Source organism: Gopherus flavomarginatus, chromosome 11 (assembly GCF_025201925.1).
Source record: "Gopherus flavomarginatus isolate rGopFla2 chromosome 11, rGopFla2.mat.asm, whole genome shotgun sequence".
Lineage (NCBI taxonomy): Eukaryota > Metazoa > Chordata > Testudines > Testudinidae > Gopherus > Gopherus flavomarginatus.
This window is the reverse complement of record NC_066627.1, coordinates 4,300,683-4,322,367: the sequence shown is the minus strand read 5'-3', so window position 1 is coordinate 4,322,367 and position 21,685 is coordinate 4,300,683. Positions and strand designations below refer to the sequence as shown.

The window sequence follows — 21,685 nt, the reverse complement described above, 5'->3', positions numbered from 1 at the left end:
ATGGAGGGGGAAATGGGGCCCAGGGGACCTCGGGGGGGGGAAGGAAGTGGGGGGAGAGAGGTGGGGAGTGGGGGAAGGGCAATGGGGAGGAGACAGGGCCCAGGTGTGGGGGTTCGGTTAGGGGTGGCTCCGCCTTGGGGTGACCCCTCCCTCTCCTCCCAGGATGGGGGACCCCGTCCTGACGCTCCCGGAGCTGATCCGGCGGGTGCGGGGGGCGCGGACGCAGGCGGTGGAGCGGGAGCTGGTGCAGCGGGAATGTGCCCGGATCCGGGGGGCCATTCGGGTCGGGGACCCCCAGGCCGGCACAGCCAACCTCACCAAACTGCTCTACATCCACCTGCTGGGGTACCCGGCCCACTTCGGCCAGGTAAGGGAACCGCACCCCGATATGGCCCCGAGCCCTGCTGTACCCCCTGAACCCCACTGCACCCCTGTGCCCCCATATCCCCCATTGCACCCCCATGCCCCCATATCCCCCCACTTCACTGTCACAATCTGATATCCTCCACTGCACCCCCATGCCCCCATATCCTCCACTGTACCCCCAGAGCCCCACTGCACCCCCCAGAACCCCACTGCCCCCCGAACCCCACTGCACACCTACACCTCCACATCCCCCACTGTGCTTTCACACTCTGATATCCCCCACTGCACCCCGTGCCCCTATATCCCCCACTACACTGTCACACTCTGATATCCCCCACTGCACCCCCGTGCCCCTATATCCCCCACTGCACTGTCACACTCTGATATCCCCCACTGCATCCCCATGCCCCCATATCCCCCACTGTACCCCCAGAACCCCACTGCACCCCCCAAACCCCACTGCACCCCATGCCCCCATATCCCCCACTGCACTGTCACACTCTGATATCCCCCACTGCACCCCCACGCCCCCATATTCCCCACTGCACCGTCACACCTTGATATCCCCCACTGCACCACCACACCCCCATACTCCCCACTGCACCCCCAAAACCCCACTGCACCCCATACCCCCCACTGCACTGTCACACTCTGATATCCCCCACTGCACCCCCACTCCCCCATATTCCTCACTGCATTGTCACACCTTGATATCCCCCACTGCACCCCCGTGCCCCTATATCCCCCACTGCACTGTCACACTCTGATATCATCCACTGCATCCCCATGCCCCCATATCCCCCACTGTACCCCCCAACCCCCACTGCACCCCCCGAACCCCACTACACCCCCCCAAACCCCACTGCACCCCCACGTCCCCATATCCCCCACTGCACTGTCACACCTTGATATCCCCCACTGCATCCCCATGCCCCCATATCCCCCACTGTACCCCCAGAGCCCCACTGCACCCCCCAGAACCCCACTGCCCCCAAACCCCACTGCACACCCACACCCCCATATCCCCCACTGCAGTCACACCCTGATATCCCCCACTGCACCCCCATACCCCCATATCCTCCACTGCACTGTCACACCTTGATATCCCTCACTGCACCCCCATGCCCCATATCTTCCACTGTACCCCCAGAGCCCCACTGCACCCCCCAGAACCCCACTGAACCCCCCTGAACCCTACTGCACCCCCAGACCCCCATGTCCCCCACTGCACTGTCACATCTTGATATCCCCCACTGCACCCCCACGCCCCATATCCCCCACTGCAGTCACACCCTGATATCCCCCACTGCACCCCCATACCCCCATATCCCCAACTGCACTGTCACACTTTGATATCCCTCACTTCACCCCCATGCCCCATATCTTCCACTGTACCCCCAGAGCCCCACTGCACCCCCCAGAACCCCACTGCACCCCCAGACCCCCATATCCCCCACTGCACTGTCACACTCTGATATCCCCCACTGCATCGCCATGCCCCCATATCCCCCACTGCACTGTCACACCTTGATATCCCCCACTGCATCCCCATGCCTCCATATACCCCACTGTACCCCCAGAACCCCACTGCACCGCCACACCCTGATATCCCCCACTGCACCCCCACACCCCCATATCCCCCACTGCAGTCACACTCTGATATCCCCCACTGCACCCCCATGCCCCCATATCCCCAACTGCAGTCACACTCTGATATCCTCCACTGCACCCCCATGCCCCCATATCCTCCACTGTACCCCCAGAGCCCCACTGCGCCCCCCACAACCCCACTGCCCCCTGAACCCCACTGCACACCCACACCCTCATATCCCCCACTGCAGTCACACCCTGATATCCTCCACTGCACCCCTATATCCTCCACTGCACTGTCACACCTTGATATCCCTCACTGCACCCCCATGCCCCATATCTTCCACTGTACCCCCAGAGCCCCACTGCACCCTCCAGAACCCCCTGAACCCTACTGCACCCCCAGACCCCTATATCCCCCACTGCACTGTCACATCTTGATATCCCCCACTGCACCCCCACGCCCCATATCCCCCACTGCAGTCACACCCTGATATCCCCCACTGCACCCCCATACCCCCATATCCCCAGCTGCACTCTCACACCTTGATATCCCTCACTGCACCCCCATGCCCCATATCTTCCACTGTACCCCCAGAGCCCCACTGCACCCCCCGTACCCCACTGAACCCCCCTGAACCCTACTGAACCCCGACCCCCATATCCCCCACTGCACTGTCACATCTTGATATCCCCCACTGCACCCCCATGCCCCCTATCCCCCACTGCACCCCCTAGAACTCCACTGCACTGCCACACCCTGATATCCCCCACTGCACCCCCATATCCACCACTGCACTGCCACACCCTGATATCCCCCACTGCACTCCCGCATCCCCCACTGCACAACCACACTCTGATATCCCCCACTGCACCCCCATGCCCCCATATCCCCCATTGCACCCCCAGAACCCCACTGCACCCCCACACCCATATCCCCCACTGCACTGCCACACCCCAATATCCCCTGCTGCACCCCATGCCCCAATATCCCCCACTGCACCCCAGACCTCCTACTGCCCCTCTGCACCCCGATATCCTCCACTGCACCCCCCAGAACCCCACTGCACCTCCAGACCGATATCCCCCATTGCACCTAAGACTACCTACTGCCCTGCTGCACCCCAATATCCCCCACTTCCCCTCTGCACCTTGATATCCCCCATTGCACCCCCTGAACCCCACTTCACCCCCAGATCCTGATATCCCTCGCTGCATCTCTAGAACCCCACTGCACCTCTGCAGCCCCATATTGCCCACTGCACCCCCAGACCCTGATGTTCTCCACTGCACTGCTAGGCTCCCCACTGCACCCCAGGCCCCAATATCCCCCACTGCACCCCGAGACCCTGATATCCTCCACTGTACCTCCAGGTATCCCACTGCACACCCACACCCTGATATCCCTCACTGCACCCCTAGAACTCCACTGCATCCCCAGGCCCTGATTTCCTACTCTGCACCCCCAGGCCTCCCACTGCACCTCCACACCCTGATATCCCCTACTGCACCCCCAGGCCGTGATTTCCCCCACTGCACCCTCACACCACAGTAACCCCCTTTGCACCTTTTGTCCTCCTGAGATCTCAATATCTTCCCTCCCTTCCCCTGAGACTCCCAAACCCTGGCCTAGAGGGACCCCAGTATCATCCCACTGTGCCCCTAACCCCCCGTCTGCTCCCCCGGGGGGACCCCAGCAGGGTAAGATGGAGACTATTATTAATTTTTCTTTCACCTGTCGCCCCTGAACTGCCTGCACCCCCATCTCCCACCCTGCACCCTCTGCGTCCCCTTCCTCCAATCGCCCCTCCCCCCACTGATCCCCTGTACCCCCCCATCCCCCCAGATGGAGTGTCTGAAGCTCTTGGCCTCACCCCAATTCCACAAGAAGCGGATTGGCTACCTGGGTGCTGCGCTCCTATTGGACGAGAGGCAGGATGCCCACCTGCTCCTGACCAATAGCATCAAGAAGTGAGGGGGAGACCGCAAGAGGGCTGGGGTTTGGGGGGGCTGAGGATTGGAGATATGGGGGGACCCCAAGGAGGCTGTTGGTTCTGGGGAGCTCAGGCTGGGGTGTGGGGGCTTGGGGGGACCCCAAGGGGGCTGTTGGTTCTGCGGAGCTCAGGCTGGGGTGTGGGGGTTTGGGGGGACCCCAAGGAGGCTGATGGTTCTGGGGGGCTCAGGCTGGGGTGTGGGGGTTTGGGGGGACCCCAAGGGGGTTGATGGTTCTGGGGAGCTCAGGCTGGGGTGTGGGGGTTTGGGGGGACCCCAAGGAGGCTGATGGTTCTGGGGGGCTCAGGCTGGGGTGTGGGGGTTTGGGGGGACCCCAAGGGGGTTGATGGTTCTGGGGGGCTCAGGCTGGGGTGTGGGGGTTCAGGAACTCAGGGGAGCTTCTGGCTATGGGGCATTGGAGGTTTGGGGGGCTGGGATCCGGTTCACCCCCCCTGTCCCCGCAGCGACCTGGCGCACCCCTCCCCCTGCGTGCAGGGCCTGGCGCTGGGCTGCCTGGGCTGCCTGGGCTCGGCGGGGATGTGCCGCGACCTGGCGGGGGAGGTGCAGCGGCTGGCGGCGGACGCCCCGGCCCCCGTGCGCAGGAAGGTGAGTGGGGACCCCCACCCCCTACAATCCCTCTGCCCCCAGAGCCTCTCCTGTTCCCCCAACCCCCTTCCCCTGACCCCTTCTCCTACCTGTACCCAGCCCCCTAACCCGCCTGCCCCCCGCAACTCCCAACCCCCCTCTGCCCCCCGCAACTCCTAACCCCCCCTGTGCCCCCCACAACACCCAACCCCCCTGTACCCCCACAACTCCCAACCCCCCCTGTGCCCCCTGCTACTTTTAACCCCCCTCTGCCCCCCTGCAACTCCCAACCCCCCTCTGCCCCCCGCAACTCCTAACTCCCCCTGTGCCCCCCACAACACCCAACCCCCCTCTGCCCCCACAACTCCCAACCCCCCCTGTGCCCCCTGCTACTCTTAACCCCCCTCTGCCCCCCTGCAACTCCCAACCCCCCTCTGCCCCCCGCAACTCCTAACCCCCCCTGTGCCCCCTGCTACTCTTAACCCCCCTCTGCCCCCCTGCAACTCCCAACCCCCCTCTGCCCCCCGCAACTCCTAACCCCCCCTGTGCCCCCCACAACACCCAACCCCCCTCTGCCCCCACAACTCCCAACCCCCCCTGTGCCCCCTGCTACTCTTAACCTCCCTCTGCCCCCCTGCAACTCCCAACCCCCCTATGCCCCCGCAACTCCTAACCCCCCCTGTGCCCCCCACAACACCCAACCCCCCTCTGCCCCCACAACTCCCAACCCCCCCTGTGCCCCCTGCTACTCTTTACCCCCCTCTGCCCCCCTGTAACTCCTAACCCTCCTCTGCCCCCACAACACCCAACCCCCCCTGTGCCCCCCACAACTCCTAACCCCCCCTGTGCCCCCCACTACTCTTAACCCCCTTCTGCCCCCTGCAACTCCCAACCCCCCTCTGCCCCCGCAACTCCTAACCCCCCCTGTGCCCCCCACAACACCCAACCCCCCTCTGCCCCCACAACACCCAACCCCCCTGTGCCCCCTGCTACTCTTAACCCCCCCTCTGCCCCCTGCAACTCCCAACCCCCCTCTGCCCCCGCAACTCCTAACCCCCCGTGTGCCCCCCACAACACCCAACCCCCCTCTGCCCCCGCAACTCCTAACCCCCCCTGTGCCCTCCACAACACCCAATCCCCCTCTGCCCCCTGCAACTCCGAACCCCCCCTGTGCCCCCGCAACTCCTTACCCCCCTCTGCCCCCCGCAACTCCTAACCCCCCCTGTGCCCTCCACAACACCCAATCCCCCTCTGCCCCCCGCAACTCCCAACCCCCCCTGTGCCCCCGCAACTCCTTACCCCCCTCTGCCCCCTGCAACTCCTATCCCCCCCTGCCCCCTGCAACTCCCAACCCCCCTCTGCCCCCCCAGGCTGTCGCCTGCGCCGTCCATGTCGTCCGCAAAGCCCCGGAGCTCTCAGACGTCTTCGTCCCCATCTGTGACCGGCTCCTCCAGGAGCGCCGCCATGGTGAGGGACCCCCGAAATGCCCCGTCCCCCCCAATCCTCAGTGCTGTCCCCCCCAGTCGCCGGGAACCTCTGCCCCCATCCCACGCCGTGATCCCACCTCAGCGCGGGGCCCACACGGCCGATCCCGAGGTCCTTCCACCCTGACCTTTGGGGGGGATGGACCCCTAGGGGCCCCTCCTCTGGCTGTGGACGCAGGAGACAAGAGGGGTCGCCCCTCCGTGGTCCAGCAGTTGGGTCTCCCCACCTGCGCTGAGTCTGCCCAGGCCTTCCTGATCCATTACACCCCAACCCAGATGGCATCAGTCCCCCCCGTGGGGAAACTGAGGCACGCCCAGGGGCCACACCCCTCTTAGCAAAATACCCTCGTTGGCCCAGAACCCCCAACCACAGAGGAGCTGGCCCCTGCCAAGGATTGTCTGGGTGCCATGGTGAGGGGCTGCAGCCCAGAGAGCGGGGGGCGGGGAGTTGACTGACACCTGTCAGCCTCTTGTCAGGCTTCCTTCAGGGCACCCTGCTGCTGATCACCGAAATGTGCGAGCGAAGCCCCGATGTCTTGAATCACTTCCGCAAGGTGAGAGAACCCAGGAGTCTGAGCCCCCAGCCCCCCCGCTCTAACCACTAGACCCCACCCCCTCCCAGAGCTGGGATGAATCCAGGAGTCCTGGCCCCCAGCCCCCCGCTCTAACCACTAGACTCCACCCCCCTCCCAGAGCCAGCGTAGAACCCAGGAGTCTGAGCCCCCAGCCCCCCTGCTCTAACCACTAGACACCACCCCCCTCCCAGAGCTGGGATGAACCCAGGAGTCTGAGCCCCCAGCCCCCCGCTCTAACCACTAGACTCCACACCCCTCCCAGAGCCAGCGTAGAACCCAGGAGTCTGAGCCCCCAGCCCCCCTGCTCTAACCACTAGACCCCACCCCCCTCTCAGAGCCAGGATAGAACCCAGGTGTCCTGGCCCCCAGTCTCCCCCCCTCTAATCACTAGACCCCACTCCCCTCCCAGAGCCGGGAGAGAACCCAGGTGTCCTGGCCCCCAGTACCCCACACAGCTGGGGATAGGTGTTGCCAGAGGTGGAAGGGGATATGGAGGGTAGGGAGAGGGGAGGGGGTGATGGGAGTGATCTGGGGGGCAATGTACTCACCTCCGTTCCCGCTCCAGGCTGTGCCCCAAGTGGTGGAGATGCTGCGCAACTTGGAGGTGTCGGGGTACTCGCAGGAGCACAGCATCATGGGGGTCAGCGACCCCTTCCTGCAGGTACCCCCCTTCCCTGCCCCCCATCCTGGCCCCCCACCTTGCCCTGCCCCATCCTGAACTTCTTCCCATCCCCCAGTCCCCCCCGCCTCCTGGGGTCCTGCACCCCCCTCTGACCCCCTCAATCTCCCCTCCCAGGTGCGCGCCCTGCGGCTGCTGCGAGTCCTGGGGCAGGGCAGCGAGGAGACCAGCGAGGCCATGAACGACACCCTGGCCCAGGTGGGTGGGGCCTGGGGGGGGAGGAGGGGGGAGGAAGCACCGAGCCGGCGCTGACCCCCCCGTCTCCCCCTCCACCAGGTGGCCACAAACACGGAGACCTCGCACAACGCGGGCAGCGCGGTGCTGTACGAGACGGTGCTGACCATCACGGCGGTGCGCTCAGCGCCCGGCCTGCGGGTACGGGGGGGCCCCAACCTGACCCCCCGGGGGGAGCACTCCTCCACCTGGGACTCTGCCAGCTCCCCCAATCAGCTCAGAATCCAGTAGCGGGTAGTTCCCCAGGTCACTGCCCCCCAGCTGCCTCCCAGGCATAATTTAACTCTGGGGCCTGATTCCCCCCCCCCGTCAGTCTGCTCTGCTCCATCCCCTCCTTCCTCCTCACTCATTTGTTCCAGAGCCCCATTCCTAACCCCCAGTCGGGCCAGAATCCAGTAGCGGGTAGTTCCCCAGGTCAATGTGCCCGATTCCCCCCTCATTCCCTGGCGGCATTGCCCCCTACCCCACCGCTCGTCCTCTAATCTCCCTGCCCCTTTCCCTCATTCCCAGCCCCCACCCTCCAACATTTGGGCCAGACTCCAGTAGCGGGTAGTTCCCCAGGTTACCACCACCCAGCCCACTCCTAGGTGTATCCGAACCCTGGGATCTGGTTCCCGCTCAGTCCCTGGCCCCATTCCCTCCTTCCTCGCCCCCCTCTCGCAGGCCGGGGCTGGGACCAGCGGGACAAGTCTCCAGCTTTGGCCTCTTCCCCCCCCAGGTCCTGGCTGTCAATATTCTGGGACGATTCCTCCTCAGCAGGGATCGGAACATCAGGTAAAAAGGACCCAGGTGTCCGGGACGCTCCTCATAAGAAAGGGGGCAGGAAGAGATCAGAACTGAGAATGAGACCCAGGTGTCTTGGACATTAGCCCCGGGGGGGGGACTAGGTTTGGGGGTCAGGGAGGATGATGGGGAGGGGCTGGGCTTGGGTGAGAAAGAGAGAGGGGGTGGGGCTAGATTGAGGGGGTCAGAAAGGATGGGGAGGAGCTGTTTTGAGCTCTTGGGAGGGGGATGTGAGTTTGAGGGCATGCACAGGCTGGGTGGGGGGCTCTGAGTTTGGGGGGGTGGGAGGGGCTGGGTGAGGGGATTGAGTTTGGGGCACAGGGCAGGGAGGGGCTGGGGAAGATCTGAGTTTGGGGAACAGGGTGGGAGGGGCTGGATGGGGGGTTCTGAGTTTGGGGGGGTGAGGGGCTGGGTGGGGGGATTGAGTTCGGGAACAGGGTGGGAGGGGCTGGGGTCAGTGGAGGGCTGGGGAGGGGACCCAGGCATCCGGGAGGCCGTGTGGGGCGCTCACCCCGGGGGGGCCGTTCCCCAGGTCCGTGGCCCTGGCGTCCCTGCTGCGGCTGGTGCATGCGGAGAACAGCGCCCTCCAGAGGCACCGCGCCACCGTGCTGGCCTGTCTGCGCGACCCGGACCCCGCCCTGCAGCGGTGAGACGGGGGGCTGGGGGCCGGGCGCCCCTGCCCAAACCCAGTGCCCGCCCCCGCCCTGCAGCGGTGAGACGGGGGGCTGGGGGCCGGGCGCCCCTGCCCAAACCCAGTGCCCGCCCCCGCCCTGCAGCGGTGAGACGGGGGGCTGGGGGCCGGCCCCCCCTCCCCAAACCCAGTGCCCGCCCCCGCCCTGCAGCGGTGAGACGGGGGGCTGGGGGCCGGCCCCCCCTCCCCAAACCCAGTGCCTGCCCCCGCCCTGCAGCGGTGAGACGGGGGGCTGGGGGCTGGGCGCCCCTCCCCAAACCCAGTGCCCGCCCCCGCCCTGCAGCGGAGAGACGGGGGGCTGGGGGCCGGGCGCCCCTCCCCAAACCCAGTGCCCGCCCCCGCCCTGCAGCGGTGAGACGGGGGGCTGGGGGCCGGGCGCCCCTCCCCAAACCCAGTGCCCGCCCCCGCCCTGCAGCGGTGAGACGGGGGGCTGGGGGCCGGCCCCCCCTCCCCAAACCCAGTGCCTGCCCCCGCCCTGCAGCGGTGAGACGGGGGGCTGGGGGCCGGGCGCCCCTCCCCAAACCCAGTGCCTGCCCCCGCCCTGCAGCGGTGAGACGGGGGGCTGGGGGCCGGGCGCCCCTCCCCAAACCCAGTGCCCGCCCCCGCCCTGCAGCGGTGAGACAGGGGGCTGGGGGCCGGGCGCCCCTCCCCAAACCCAGTGCCCGCCCCCGCCCTGCAGCGGAGAGACGGGGGGCTGGGGGCCAGCCCCCCCCTCCCCAAACCCAGTGCCCGCCCCCGCCCTGCAGCGGTGAGACGGGGGGCTGGGGGCTGGCCCCCCCTCCCCAAACCCAGTGCCCACCCCCGCCCTGCAGCGGTGAGACGGGGGGCTGGGGGCCGGCCCCCTCCTCCCCAAACCCAGTGCCCGCCCCCGCCCTGCAGCGGTGAGACGGGGAGCTGGGGGCCCAGCCCCTCCCTCCCCGGCCCCCGTGCCCAACCCCGCCCTGCAGCGGAGAGACGCGGGGCTGGGGGCCGCCCCCCCCCTCACCCCCAGTGCCCGCCCCCACCCTGCAGCGGTGAGATGGGGGGCTGGGGGCCCAGCCCCTCCCTGCCCGCCCCCGTGCCCAACCCCGCCCTGCAGCGGAGAGACGGGGGGCTGGGGGCCCAGCCCCTCCCTGCCCGCCCCCGTGCCCAACCCCACCCTGCAGCGGTGAGACGGGGGACTGGGGGCTGGCCCTCCCTCCTGCCCCCAGCGCCCGCCCCCGCCCTGCAGAGGTGAGACGTGGGACTGGGGGCCAGCCGCCCCCCAGCGCCTGCCCCCGCCGTGCAGCGGTGAGATGGGGGGGCTGGGGGCCGGCCCCTTCCTCCCCAACCTCAGCGCCCGCCCTGCCCTGCAGCGGAGAGACGGGGACTGGGGGCCGGACCCCCCCCCTCAACCCCAGCGCCCGCCCCGCCCTGCAGAGGTGAGACCTGGGGGGCTGGGGGGACAACTCCTCCCTCCCTGCCCCCAGTACCCGCTCCCGCCCTGCAGAGGTGAGACCCAGGGGGCTGGGGGGCCCGGCTCCTGCCTCCCCGCCCCCAGCGTCCAACCCCACCCTGCAGCGGTGAGATGGGGGGCTGGGGGGCCGGCCCCTCCCTCCCTGCCCCCAGCGCCCACCCCCACCCTGCAGCGGTGAGACCCGGGGGGCTGGGGGCCCTGCTCCTCCCTCCCCAATCCCAGTGCCAGCCCCCGCCCTGCAGCGGTGAGATCGGGGGGGCTGGAGGCCCGGCCCCCCCCTCCCCGCCCCCAGCGCCCGCCTCGCCCTGCAGCAGTGAGACGGGGCGCTGGGGACCGGCCCCCCTCCCCGCCCCCAGCGCCCGCCCCCGCCCTGCAGCGGTGAGACGGGGGGCTGGGGGCCCGGCCCCTCCCTCCTGTCCCCAACGCCCGCTCCCACCCTGCAGCGGTGAATCCGAGGGCTGGGGGCCCGGCCCCTCCCTCCCCATCCCCAGTGCCCGCCCCCACCCTGCAGCGGTGAGACCTGGGGGGCTGGGTGGCCTGGCCCCTCCCTCCCCACCCCTAGCGCCTGACCCCTCCCTTCACTGGTGAGACCTGGGGGGCCCGGCGCTCCCTCTCCACCCCCGGTGCCTGACCCTTCCCTCCCCCCCCAGCCGTGCCCTGGATCTCAGCCTGGCCCTGCTGTCGGGCGCCAACATCCGGACCATGGCCCAGGAGCTGCTGGGTTTCCTGGAGACCTGCCCCCCGGCCATGAAGCCCCCCTGCGCCTCCGGGCTGCTCCTCGCTGCCGAGAGGTGAGTGTGGCTGGCAGGGGGCGTGTGGGGAGCGGGGCCGGGGGTCAGCGTGCAGCCCCCCCAGACCCCTTATCTCTGCTCGTCCCCAGATTTGCTCCGAACAAACGCTGGCACATAGACACCGTGCTGCAAGTGCTGACCATGGTGAGAGGTGGGGATCTGGGGGGGCAGCAGGCAGCTTGGGGGGGCAGGGAGCATGCAGAGAGATCTGGGGGTGCAGGGGGAGATGGGGGTACGGGGAGAGCACAGGAATATGGGGGTACAGGGGGAGATGCAGGTACGGGGAGAATGCAGAGGGATCTGGGGGCGCAGGTGGAGATCGGGGTAGGTGGCGGGGAGGAGGGGCAGATGGAGGTCTAGGTGGGCAGCAGGGTAAGTGGAGGAATAGACGGGGTCCGGGGGGGCAGCGGGGTAAGTGGAGGGGAGGAGGGGCAGATGGGGGTCTGGGGGGGCAGCGGGGTAAGTGGAGGGGCAGACGGAGGTCCAGGGGGGCAGCGGAGTAAGCGGAGGGGAAGATGGGGGGCACTGGGGTAAGTGGCGGGGAGGAGGGGCAGATGGGGGTCCGGGGGGGCAGTGTGGTAAGTGGAGGGGAGGAGGGGCAGACGGGGGTCCTAGGGGGGCAGCGGGGTAAGTGGAGGGGCAGACGGGGGTCCCGGGGGGGCAGTGGGGTAAGTGGAGGGGTAGATGGGGGCAGTGGGGTAAGTGGTGGGGAGGAGGGGCAGACGGGGGTCCCGGGGGGCCAGCGGGATAAGTGGCGGGGAGGAGGGGCAGATGCGGATCCAGGGGGGCAGCGAGGTAAGTGGAGGGGCAGACAGAGGTCCAGGGGTCAGCGGGGTAAGTGGTGGGGAAGAGAGGCAGATGGGGGTCCTGGGGGGGCAGCGGGGTAAGTGGAGGGGCAAACGGGGGGCAGCGGGGTAAGTGGTGGGGAGGAGGGGCAGATGAGAGTCCCGGGGGGACAGCGGGGTAAGTGGAGGGGCAGACAGAGGTCCAGGGGGGCAGCGGGGTAAGTGGAGGAGCAGATGGGAGTCCCGGGGGGACAGCGGGGTAAGTGGAGGGGCAGACAGAGGTCCAGGGGGGCAGCGGGGTAAGTGGAGGGGCAGATGGGAGTCCCGGGGGGACAGCGGGGTAAGTGGAGGGGCAGACGGGAGTCCTGGGGGACAGCAGGGTAAGTGGAGGGGCAGACGGAGGTCTGGGGGGGCAGCAGGGTAAGTGGAGGGGTAGACAGGAGTCCCGGGGGGACAGAGGGGTAAGTGGAGGGGCAGATGGGAGTCCCGGGGGGACAGCGGGGTAAGTGGAGGGGCAGACAGAGGTCCAGGGGGGCAGCGGGGTAAGTGGAGGGGCAGATGGGAGTCCCGGGGGGACAGCGGGGTAAGTGGAGGGGCAGACGGGAGTCCTGGGGGACAGCAGGGTAAGTGGAGGGGCAGACGGAGGTCGGGGGGGCAGCGGGGTAAGTGGAGGGGCAGATGGGAGTCCCGGAGGGACAGCGGGGTAAGTGGAGGGACAGACGGAGGTCCAGGGGGGCAGCGGGGTAAGGGGAGGGGCAGATGGAAGTCCCGGGGGGACAGCGGGGTAAGTGGAGGGGCAGATGGGAGTCCCGGGGGGACAGCGGAGTAAGTGGAGGGGCAGACGGAGGTCCAGGGGGGCAGCGGGATAAGTGGAGGGGCAGATGGGAGTCCCGGGGGGACAGCGGGGTAAGTGGAGGGGCAGACGGAAGTCCAGGGGTGCAGCGGGGTTAGTGGAGGGGCAGATGGGAGTCCCGGGGGGACAGCGGGGTAAGTGGAGGGGCAGATGGAGGTCCAGGGGAGCAGCGGGGTAAGTGGAGGGGCAGATGGGAGTCCCGGGGGGACAGCGGGGTAAGTGGAGGGGCAGATGGGAGTCCCGGGGGGAAAGCGGGGTAAGTGGAGGGGCAGACGGAGGTCCAGGGGGGCACCCGGGTAAGTGGAGGGGCAGATGGGAGTCCCGAGGGGACAGTGGGGTAAGTGGAAGGGCAGACGGAGGTCCGGGGGGGCAGCGGGGTAAGTAGAGGGGCAGACGGGAGTCCCGGGGGGACAGCAGGGTAAGTGGAGGGGCAGACGGGAGTCCCGGGAGGACAGCGGGGTAAGTGGAGGGGCAGATGGGAGTCCCGGGGGGGTAGCGGGCTAAGTGTAGGGGCAGACGGGAGTCCCGGGGGGACAGCGGGGTAAGTGGAGGGGCAGATGGGAGTCCCGGGGGGGCAGCGGGGAAAGTGGAGGGGCAGATGGGAGTCCCGGGGGGACAGCGGGGTAAGTGGAGGGGCAGACGGGAGTCCCGGGGAGACAGTGGGGTAAGTGGAGGGGCAGACGGGAGTCCCGGGGAGACAGTGGGGTAAGTAGAGGGGCAGACGGGAGTCCCGGGGGGACAGCAGGGTAAGTGGAGGGGCAGACGGGAGTCCCGGGGAGACAGTGGGGTAAGTGGAGGGGCAGACGGGAGTCCCGGGGGGACAGCGGGGTAAGTGGAGGGGCAGATGGGAGTCCCGGGGGGGTAGCGGGCTAAGTGTAGGGGCAGACGGGAGTCCCGGGGGGACAGCGGGGTAAGTGGAGGGGCAGATGGGAGTCCCGGGGGGGCAGCGGGGAAAGTGGAGGGGCAGATGGGAGTCCCGGGGGGACAGCGGGGTAAGTGGAGGGGCAGACGGAGGTCCAGGGGGGACAGCGGGGTAAGTGGAGGGGCAGACGGGAGTCCCGGGGGGGCAGCGGGGTAAGTGGAGGGGCAGATGGGAGTCCCGGGGGGACAGCGGGGTAAGTGGAGGGGCAGACGGAGGTCCAGGGGGGGCAGCGGGGTAAGTGGACGGGCAGACGGGAGTCCCGGGGGGGCAGCGGGGTAAGTGGAGGGGCAGACGGGAGTCCCGGGGGGACAGCGGGGTAAGTGGAGGGGCAGACGGGAGTCCCGGGGGGACAGCGGGGTAAGTGGAGGGGCAGACGGAGGTCCGGGGGGGCAGCGGGGTAAGTGGAGGGGCAGACGGGAGTCCCGGGGGACAGCGGGGTAAGTGGAGGGGCAGACGGGAGTCCCGGGAGGACAGCGGGGTAAGTGGAGGGGCAGACGGGAGTCCCGGGGGGGCAGCGGGGTAAGTGGAGGGGCAGACGGGAGTCCCGGGGGGACAGCGGGGTAAGTGGAGGGGCAGACGGGAGTCCCGGGGGGGCAGCGGGGTAAGTGGAGGGGCAGACGGGAGTCCCGGGGAGATAGCGGGGTAAGTGGAGGGGCAGACGGGAGTCCCGGGGGGACAGCGGGGTAAGTGGAGGGGCAGACGGGAGTCCTGAGGGGGCAGTGGGTAAGTGGAGGGGCAGACGGGAGTCCCGGGGGGACAGGGGGGTAAGTGGAGGGGCAGACGGGAGTCCTGGGGGGACAGCGGGGTAAGTGGAGGGGCAGACGGGAGTCCCGGGGGGACAGCGGGGTAAGTGGAGGGGCAGATGGAGGTCCGGGGGGGCAGCGGGGTAAGTGGAGGGGCAGACGGGAGTCTGGGGGGGCAGCGGGGTAAGTGGAGAGGCAGACGGGAGTCCTGGGGGGACAGTGGGGTAAGTGGAGGGGCAGACAGAGGTCCAGGGGGGCAGCGGGGTAAGTGGAGGGGCAGACAGAGGTCCAGGGGGGCAGCGGGGTAAGTGGAGAGGCAGACGGCAGTCCCGGGGGGGCAGCGGGGTAAGTGGAGGGGCAGACGGGAGTCCTGGGGGGACAGCGGGGTAAGTGGAGGGGCAGATGGAGGTCCGGGGGGGCAGCAGGTAACCAGGTCTCCCCCCACCCCAGGCCGGCTCCTCGGTGCCGGACGATGGTGTCTCCCGCCTGGTCCAGCTGATTGGGGGGGCCGGGGAGCTGCACCCCTACATCGTGAGACGTCTCTATGGGGCACTGGCCTGCGACATCTCCCCGGTGAGGGGGTCTCGGTGGGGAGGGGCAGAAGGGTATATCCCAGCGGGGGGGGGGAGCAGAGCTGAGTGGGGGGGTGGGGTGGTCCCAGTGGGGGGCGGGGCCAAGCAGTTTGGGGGCGGGGCTAATCCACAGTCTCTCATTTGGGGGGTCGCCCCCCACCCCGCTGTTTTCCCAGCAACCCCTGGTGCAGGTGGCCACCTGGTGCATCGGCGAATATGGCGACCTCCTAGCTGACAGCTGCGAGGAGGCGGAGCCTGTGCAGGTCAGGGGGCGGGGCTGGTTGAGGGGCACAGGGGGAAGGCCCCCGGGGGGGGCTGGGGCCCGGGCCCGGCTCACCCCTGCCCCATGTCGCCCCCACAGGTGGAGGAGGGGCAGGTGCTGGCGCTGCTGGAGCGGGTGCTGCAGTCTCATCTCTCGCTGCCCCCTACGCGTGCCCTCGCCCTGACGGCCCTCATGAAACTCAGCACCCGCCTGCAGGGGGACATTGAGTGAGGCACCCCCACATCCCTGGGCATGCTCCCTGCACCCCAAATGTCCCTCAGCACCCCCACATCCCTGTGCATGCTCCCTGCACCCCATGTCTCCCTCAGCACCCCAAATCCCTGTGCATGCTCCCTGCACCCCATGTCTCCCTCAGCACCCCAAATCCCTGTGCATGCTCCCTGCACCCCATGTCTCCCTCAGCACCCCAAATCCCTGTGCATGCTCCCTGCACCCCAAGTGTCCCTCAGCACCCCAAATCCCTGTGCATGCTCCCTGCACCCCATGTCTCCCTCAGCACCCCAAATCCCTGTGCATGCTCCCTGCACCCTGAAACGCCCCTCAGCACCCCCAAATCCATGTGCATGCTCCCTGCACCCTGAAACGCCCCTCAGCACCCCCAAATCCCTGGGCATGCTCCCTGCACCCTGAAACCCCCCTCAGCACCCCGAAATCCCTGTGCATGCTCCCTGCACCCTGAAACCCCCCTCAGCACCCCCAAATCCCTGGACATGCTCCCTGCATCCTCAAACCCCCTCAGCAGCCCCAAATCCCTGGGCATGCTCCCTGCACCCCACATCCCACTCAGCACCCCTAAATCCCTATGCATGCTCCCTGCACCCCAAATCTTCTCAGCACTCTCAAATCCCTGTGCGTGCTCCCTGCACCCCACATCCCCCTCAGCACTGCCAAATCCCTGGGCATGCTCCCTGCACCCCAAATCTCCCTCAGCGCCCCCACATCCCTGGGCATGCTCCCTGCACCCCAAATCTCCCTCAGCACCCCAAATCCCTGTGCATGCTCCCTGCACCCCATGTCTCCCTCAGCACCCCAAATCCCTGTGCATGCTCCCTGCACCCCATGTCTCCCTCAGCACCCCAAATCCCTGTGCATGCTCCCTGCACCCCAAGTCTCCCTCAGCACCCCAAATCCCTGTGCATGCTCCCTGCACCCCAAATCTCCCTGAGCGCCCCCAAATCCCTGTGCATGCTCCCTGCATCCCAAGTCTCCCTCAGCACCCCAAATCCCTGTGCATGCTCCCTGCAACCTCAAACCTCCTCAGCACCCCAATCCCTGTGCATGCTCCCTGTATCCTCAAACCCCCTCAGCACCCCCAAATCCCTATGCATGCTTCCTGCACCCTGAAAACCCCCCTCAGCACCCCCAAATCCCTGGGCATGCTCCCTGCACCCTGAAAACTTCCTCAGCATCCCCAAATCCCTGTGCGTGCTCCCTGCACCCCAAATTCCCCTCAGCACCCCAAATCCCTGTGCATACTCCCTGCACCCTGAAACCCCCCTCAGCACCCCCACATCCCTATGCATGCTCCCTGCACCCTGAAACGCCCCTCAGCACCCCCAAATCCATGTGCATGCTCCCTGCACCCTGAAACGCCCCTCAGCACCCCCAAATCCATGTGCATGCTCCCTGCACCCTGAAACGCCCCTCAGCACCCCGAAATCCCTGTGCATGCTCCCTGCACCCTGAAACCCCCCTCAGCACCCCCAAATCCCTGGACATGCTCCCTGCATCCTCAAACCCCCTCAGCAGCCCCAAATCCCTGGGCATGCTCCCTGCACCCCACATCCCACTCAGCACCCCTAAATCCCTATGCATGCTCCCTGCACCCCAAATCTTCTCAGCACTCTCAAATCCCTGTGCGTGCTCCCTGCACCCCACATCCCCCTCAGCACTGCCAAATCCCTGGGCATGCTCCCTGCACCCCATGTCCCCCTCAGCACCCCCAAATCCCTGTGCATGCTTCCTGCACCCCAAATTCCTCTCAGCAGCCCCAAAATCCCTGTGTTTAGTCCCTGTACCCCAAATCCGAACTGAACCTCATAATCCCTGTGCATGGTCTTGCAGCCCCAGAATCCCTCTTTATGCTCTCTATACCAATCCTCTCAGCACCCCTTGAATCCCTCTGCATGCTCCCTGAACCCCCAAATTCCCTCTGCACCCCCAGAATCCCTCTGCATGCTTTCAGCATCCCCAAATCCCCTCTACACTCCAATAAAACCTGTCTGGGTCTCCTGCACTCCCACATCCCCTCAGAACCCCCCAAATCCATGTACATGCTCCATGCACCCATAAATATCCATTGACCCCCAGAATCCCTTTGTATGCTCTCTGTACCCCCAAATCCCCTCTACACTCCAATAAAACCTGTCTGGGTCTCCTGCACCCCCACATCCCCTCAGAATCCCCCAAATCCATGTACATGCTCCATGCACCCATAAATATCCATTGACCCCCAGAATCCCTTTGTATGCTCTCTGTACCCCCAAATCCCCTCTACAGCCCAGAATCTCTGTGCATGCTCCCTCCACCCCCAACATCCTCTCTCCCCTCCCTGATCTCCACAAATCCTCCCGGAAGTCTCCCTGCCCCCCATGTCCCACTGTGACTCCAAACCCAGCGACACCCCAATGTCGTGTATGCACCCCAAATCTCCATACAACCCCCACCAGCTCCCCCACGCACCCCGAAATCCTTCCTGCCCCGCCTCTCTCCCCCCGCCCCCTTTACCGCTGGGGGTTGATGGGACCCCAATTTGTCTCCCCAGCCGCATCCGGAGGATTGTGTGTGTGTTCGGCAGCTGCCACGACATCGAGCTCCAGCAGAGGGCAGTGGAGTACAACGCCCTCTTCAGGCGATACGACCACCTCAGGTGGGGGCGGGGCGCCCGGACTCCTGGGTTCTCTCCCCAGCTCGGGGGGCGGGGCGCCCGGACTCCTGGGTTCTCTCCCCAGCTCGGGGGGCGGGGCGACCGGACTCCTGGGTTCCCTCCCCAGCTCGGGGGGGCGGGGCGACCGGACTCCTGGGTTCTCTCCCCAGCTCAGGGAGGGGAGGGGCAGGGAGCCAGGACTCCTGGGTTCCCTCCCTGGCTCTGGAAGGGGAGTGGGGTCCCATAGTTGCATGGGGGGCAGCTGGGAGCCAGGACTCCTGGGTTCTCTCCTGGCTCTGGAAGCGGAGTGGCGGGGCGGGGAACCAGGACTCCTGGGTTCTCTCCCGGCTCTGGAAGGGGAGGGGAGGGCAGGGAGCCAGGACTCCTGGGTTCTCTCCTGGCTCTGGAAGGGGAGTGGTGAGGCGGGGAACCAGGACTCCTGGGTTCTCTCCCCGGCTCTGGGAAGGGGGGGGGCAGGGAGCCAGGACTCCTGGGTTCTCTCCCAGGCTCTGGGAGGGGAGGGGCAGGGAGCCAGGACTCCTGGGTTCTTTCCCCGGTTCTGGAAGGGGAGTGGCGGGGCGGGGAACCAGGACTCCTGGGTTCTTTCCCCAGCTCTGGGAGGGAGGGGGGGGGCAGGGAGCCAGGAGTCCTGGGTTCTCTCCCCGGCTCTGGGAGGGGAGGGGCAGGGAGCCAGGACTCCTGGGTTCCCTCCCTGGCTCTGGAAGGGGAGTGGCGGGGCGGGGAACCAGGACTCCTGGGTTCTCTCCCGGCTCTGGAAGGGAAGGGGAGGGGAGGGCAGGGAGCCAGGACTCCTGGGTTCTCTCCTGGCTCTGGAAGGGGAGTGGCGGGGCGGGGAACCAGGACTCCTGGGTTCTCTCCCGGCTCTGGAAGGGGAGGGGAGGGCAGGGAGCCAGGACTCCTTGGTTCTCTCCTGGCTCTGGAAGGGGAGTGGTGGGGTGGGGAACCAGGACTCCTGGGTTCTCTCCCTGGCTCTGGGAGGGGAGGGGCAGGGAGCCAGGACTCCTGGGTTCTCTCCCCGGCTCTGGGAGGGGAGGGGCAGGGAGCCAGGACTCCTGGGTTCTTTCCCCGGTTCTGGAAGGGGAGTGGCGGGGCGGGGAACCAGGACTCCTGGGTTCTTTCCCCAGCTCTGGGAGGGACGGGGGGGCAGGGAGCCAGGAGTCCTGGGTTCTCTCCCCGGCTCTGGGAGGGGAGGGGCAGGGAGCCAGGACTCCTGGGTTCTCTCCCCGGCTCTGGGAGGGGAGGGGCAGGGAGCCAGGACTCCTGGGTTCTCTCCCCGGCTCTGGGAGGGGGGGGGGCAGGGAGCCAGGACTCCTGGGTTCTCTCCCCGGCTCTGGGAGGGGAGGGGCAGGGAGCCAGGACTCCTGGGTTCTTTCCCCGGTTCTGGAAGGGGAGTGGCGGGGCGGGGAACCAGGACTCCTGGGTTCTTTCCCCAGCTCTGGGAGGGACGGGGGGGCAGGGAGCCAGGAGTCCTGGGTTCTCTCCCCGGCTCTGGGAGGGGAGGGGCAGGGAGCCAGGACTCCTGGGTTCTCTCCCCGGCTCTGGGAGGGGAGGGGCAGGGAGCCAGGACTCCTGGGTTCTCTCCCCGGCTCTGGGAGGGGAGGGGCAGGGAGCCAGGACTCCTGGGTTCTCTCCCCAGCTCTAGGAGGGGGGAGGCAGGGAGCCAGGACTCCTGGGTTCTCTCCCGGCTCTGGAAGGGGAGGGGAGGGGAGGGCAGGGAACCAGGACTCCTGGGTTCTCTCCCCGGCTCCGGGAGGGGAGGGGCAGGGAGCCAGGACTCCTGGGTTCTCTCCCTGGCTCTGGGAGGGGAGGGGCAGGGAGCCAGGACTCCTGGGTTCTCTCCCCAGCTCTGGGAGGGGGGAGGCAGGGAGCGAGGACTCCTGGGTTCTCTCCCGGCTCTGGAAGGGGAGGGGCAGGGAGCCAGGACTCCTGGGTTCTCTCCCCGGCTCTGGGAGGCGGGGGGCAGGGAGCCAGGACTCCTGGGTTCTCTCCCCAGCTCCGGGAGGCGGGGGGCAGGGAGCCAGGACTCCTGGGTTCTCTCCCCAGCTCCGGGAGGGGGGGGCAGGGAGCCAGGACTCCTGGGTTCTCTCCCCAGCTCCGGGAGGGGGGGGCAGGGAGCCAGGACTCCTGGGTTCTCTCCCCAGCTCCGGGAGGCGGGGGGCAGGGAGCCAGGACTCCTGGGTTCTCTCCCCAGCTCCGGGAGGCGGGGGGCAGGGAGCCAGGACTCCTGGGTTCTCTCCCCAGCTCCGGGAGGGGGGGGCAGGGAGCCAGGACTCCTGGGTTCTCTCCCCAGCTCCGGGAGGTGGGGGGCAGGGAGCCAGGACTCCTGGGTTCTCGGGCTCATTCCCACAGGGCGTCTGTGCTGGAGAAGATGCCCCCGGTGAAGGCTGAGGAAGAGGAGGGAGCTGAGCTCCTTGCAGCAGGAGGCCAGATGAGGGCGCCGTCCCCCGGCTCGAAGGAGGAGCCCAGCCAGGTGTGGGATGCGGCCTGGCCCTGGGGGGTGCCGGGCTGGGGGGGGGGGAGCTGGATGATCCCTGCCCCCCCAACCTGCATCCCACCATCTCTCTCCTCCTCTAGGTCGCTGACCTCTTGGATCTCCTTGGGGGGGGCCCAGCTGCCCCCTGGGCCCCCCCGGGCTCAGACGCTCCGGTGGCCGAATCTCTGCTGGACTTGCTGGAAGACGTGACGACTGGTGATAAATTGGGCTGGGGGGTGGGGAATGGGGGGGCTGGGAATGGGCAGGGGAGGGGAATGGGGGCACTGGGATCCAGGGGGTGAGAAATGCGGTTGCTGGGAATGGGGGGGCTGGGAATGAGGGGGTGGGGAATGGGGGGGCTGGGAACCTGGGGGTGAGAAATGCGGGGGCTGGGAATGGGGGGGCTGGGAATGAGTGGGGGCTGAGGAATGAGGGTGCTGGGAAGGGGCAGGGCTGGGGAGGCTGGGAATGGTGGGGGTGGGGAATAGGCAGGGGAGGGGAATGGGGGGGCTGGGAAGGGGCGGGGCTGGGGAGGCTGGGAATGGTGGGGGTGGGGAATGGGGGCTGGGGAATGGGCAGGGGGTGAAGAATGGGGGGCTGGGAATGGGGGGCTGGGGAATAGGCAGGGGAGGGGAATGGGGGGGCTGGGAAGGGGCGGGGCTGGGGAGGCTGGGAATGGTGAGGGTGGGGAATAGGCAGGGGAGGGGAATGGGGGCACTGGGAACCTGGGGGTGAGAAATGGGGGGGCTGGGAATGGGGGGTGGGATTCAGTGGGGGTCATTTTGTGGAGGGGGGAGCAGGGGCACCCCTGAGTCTTTGGTGTCACTGTTCACCCCCAGGGCCCCCCATCCCCTCGCTGACGGTGTGGGAGGGGGATGGGCTGCGGCTGGACTTCGCCTTCCAGCGCCCCCCGGGGGACCCCCAGCTGCTCCTCGTCACGGCCAGCGCCAGCCGCACCCAGC

At 67.7% G+C, this 21,685-nt stretch overlaps 1 protein-coding gene across 3 annotated transcripts; it reads left to right on the top strand.

Moving 5' to 3' along the window:
- The first annotated feature begins 163 nt into the window (after positions 1-163).
- On the top strand, positions 164-20,936 carry AP1G2 (adaptor related protein complex 1 subunit gamma 2). Of its 3 annotated transcripts, none has more exons than XM_050918965.1 (17): positions 164-367; positions 3,803-3,927; positions 4,413-4,554; positions 5,904-6,000; positions 6,495-6,571; positions 7,158-7,253; positions 7,389-7,469; positions 7,548-7,646; positions 8,224-8,279; positions 8,821-8,934; positions 11,065-11,205; positions 11,295-11,349; positions 14,959-15,081; positions 15,257-15,343; positions 15,442-15,569; positions 18,128-18,232; positions 20,825-20,936. In XM_050918965.1, exons 1-17 carry the CDS (start codon positions 164-166, stop codon positions 20,931-20,933), a joined length of 1,839 nt encoding a protein of 612 aa, XP_050774922.1. In that variant the 3' UTR covers positions 20,934-20,936. The 3 variants fall into 3 exon arrangements, with proteins under 3 accessions (XP_050774922.1, XP_050774923.1, XP_050774924.1); XM_050918966.1 differs by lacking the exon at positions 20,825-20,936 and adding an exon at positions 20,619-20,708; XM_050918967.1 differs by lacking the exons at positions 15,442-15,569; positions 20,825-20,936 and adding an exon at positions 20,600-20,702.
- Positions 20,937-21,685: the final 749 nt, after the last annotated feature.

Coding starts and splice junctions, on each gene's coding strand:
- AP1G2 (XM_050918965.1), top strand. CDS start 164: ATGGGGGACCCCGTCCTGACGCTCCCGGAGCTGATCCGGCGGGTGCGG. Junction 11,206..11,294: donor CTGCTCCTCGCTGCCGAGAG/GTGAGTGTGGCT, acceptor GCTCGTCCCCAG/ATTTGCTCCGAACAAACGCT. Junction 15,570..18,127: donor CGCCTGCAGGGGGACATTGA/GTGAGGCACCCC, acceptor TTGTCTCCCCAG/CCGCATCCGGAGGATTGTGT.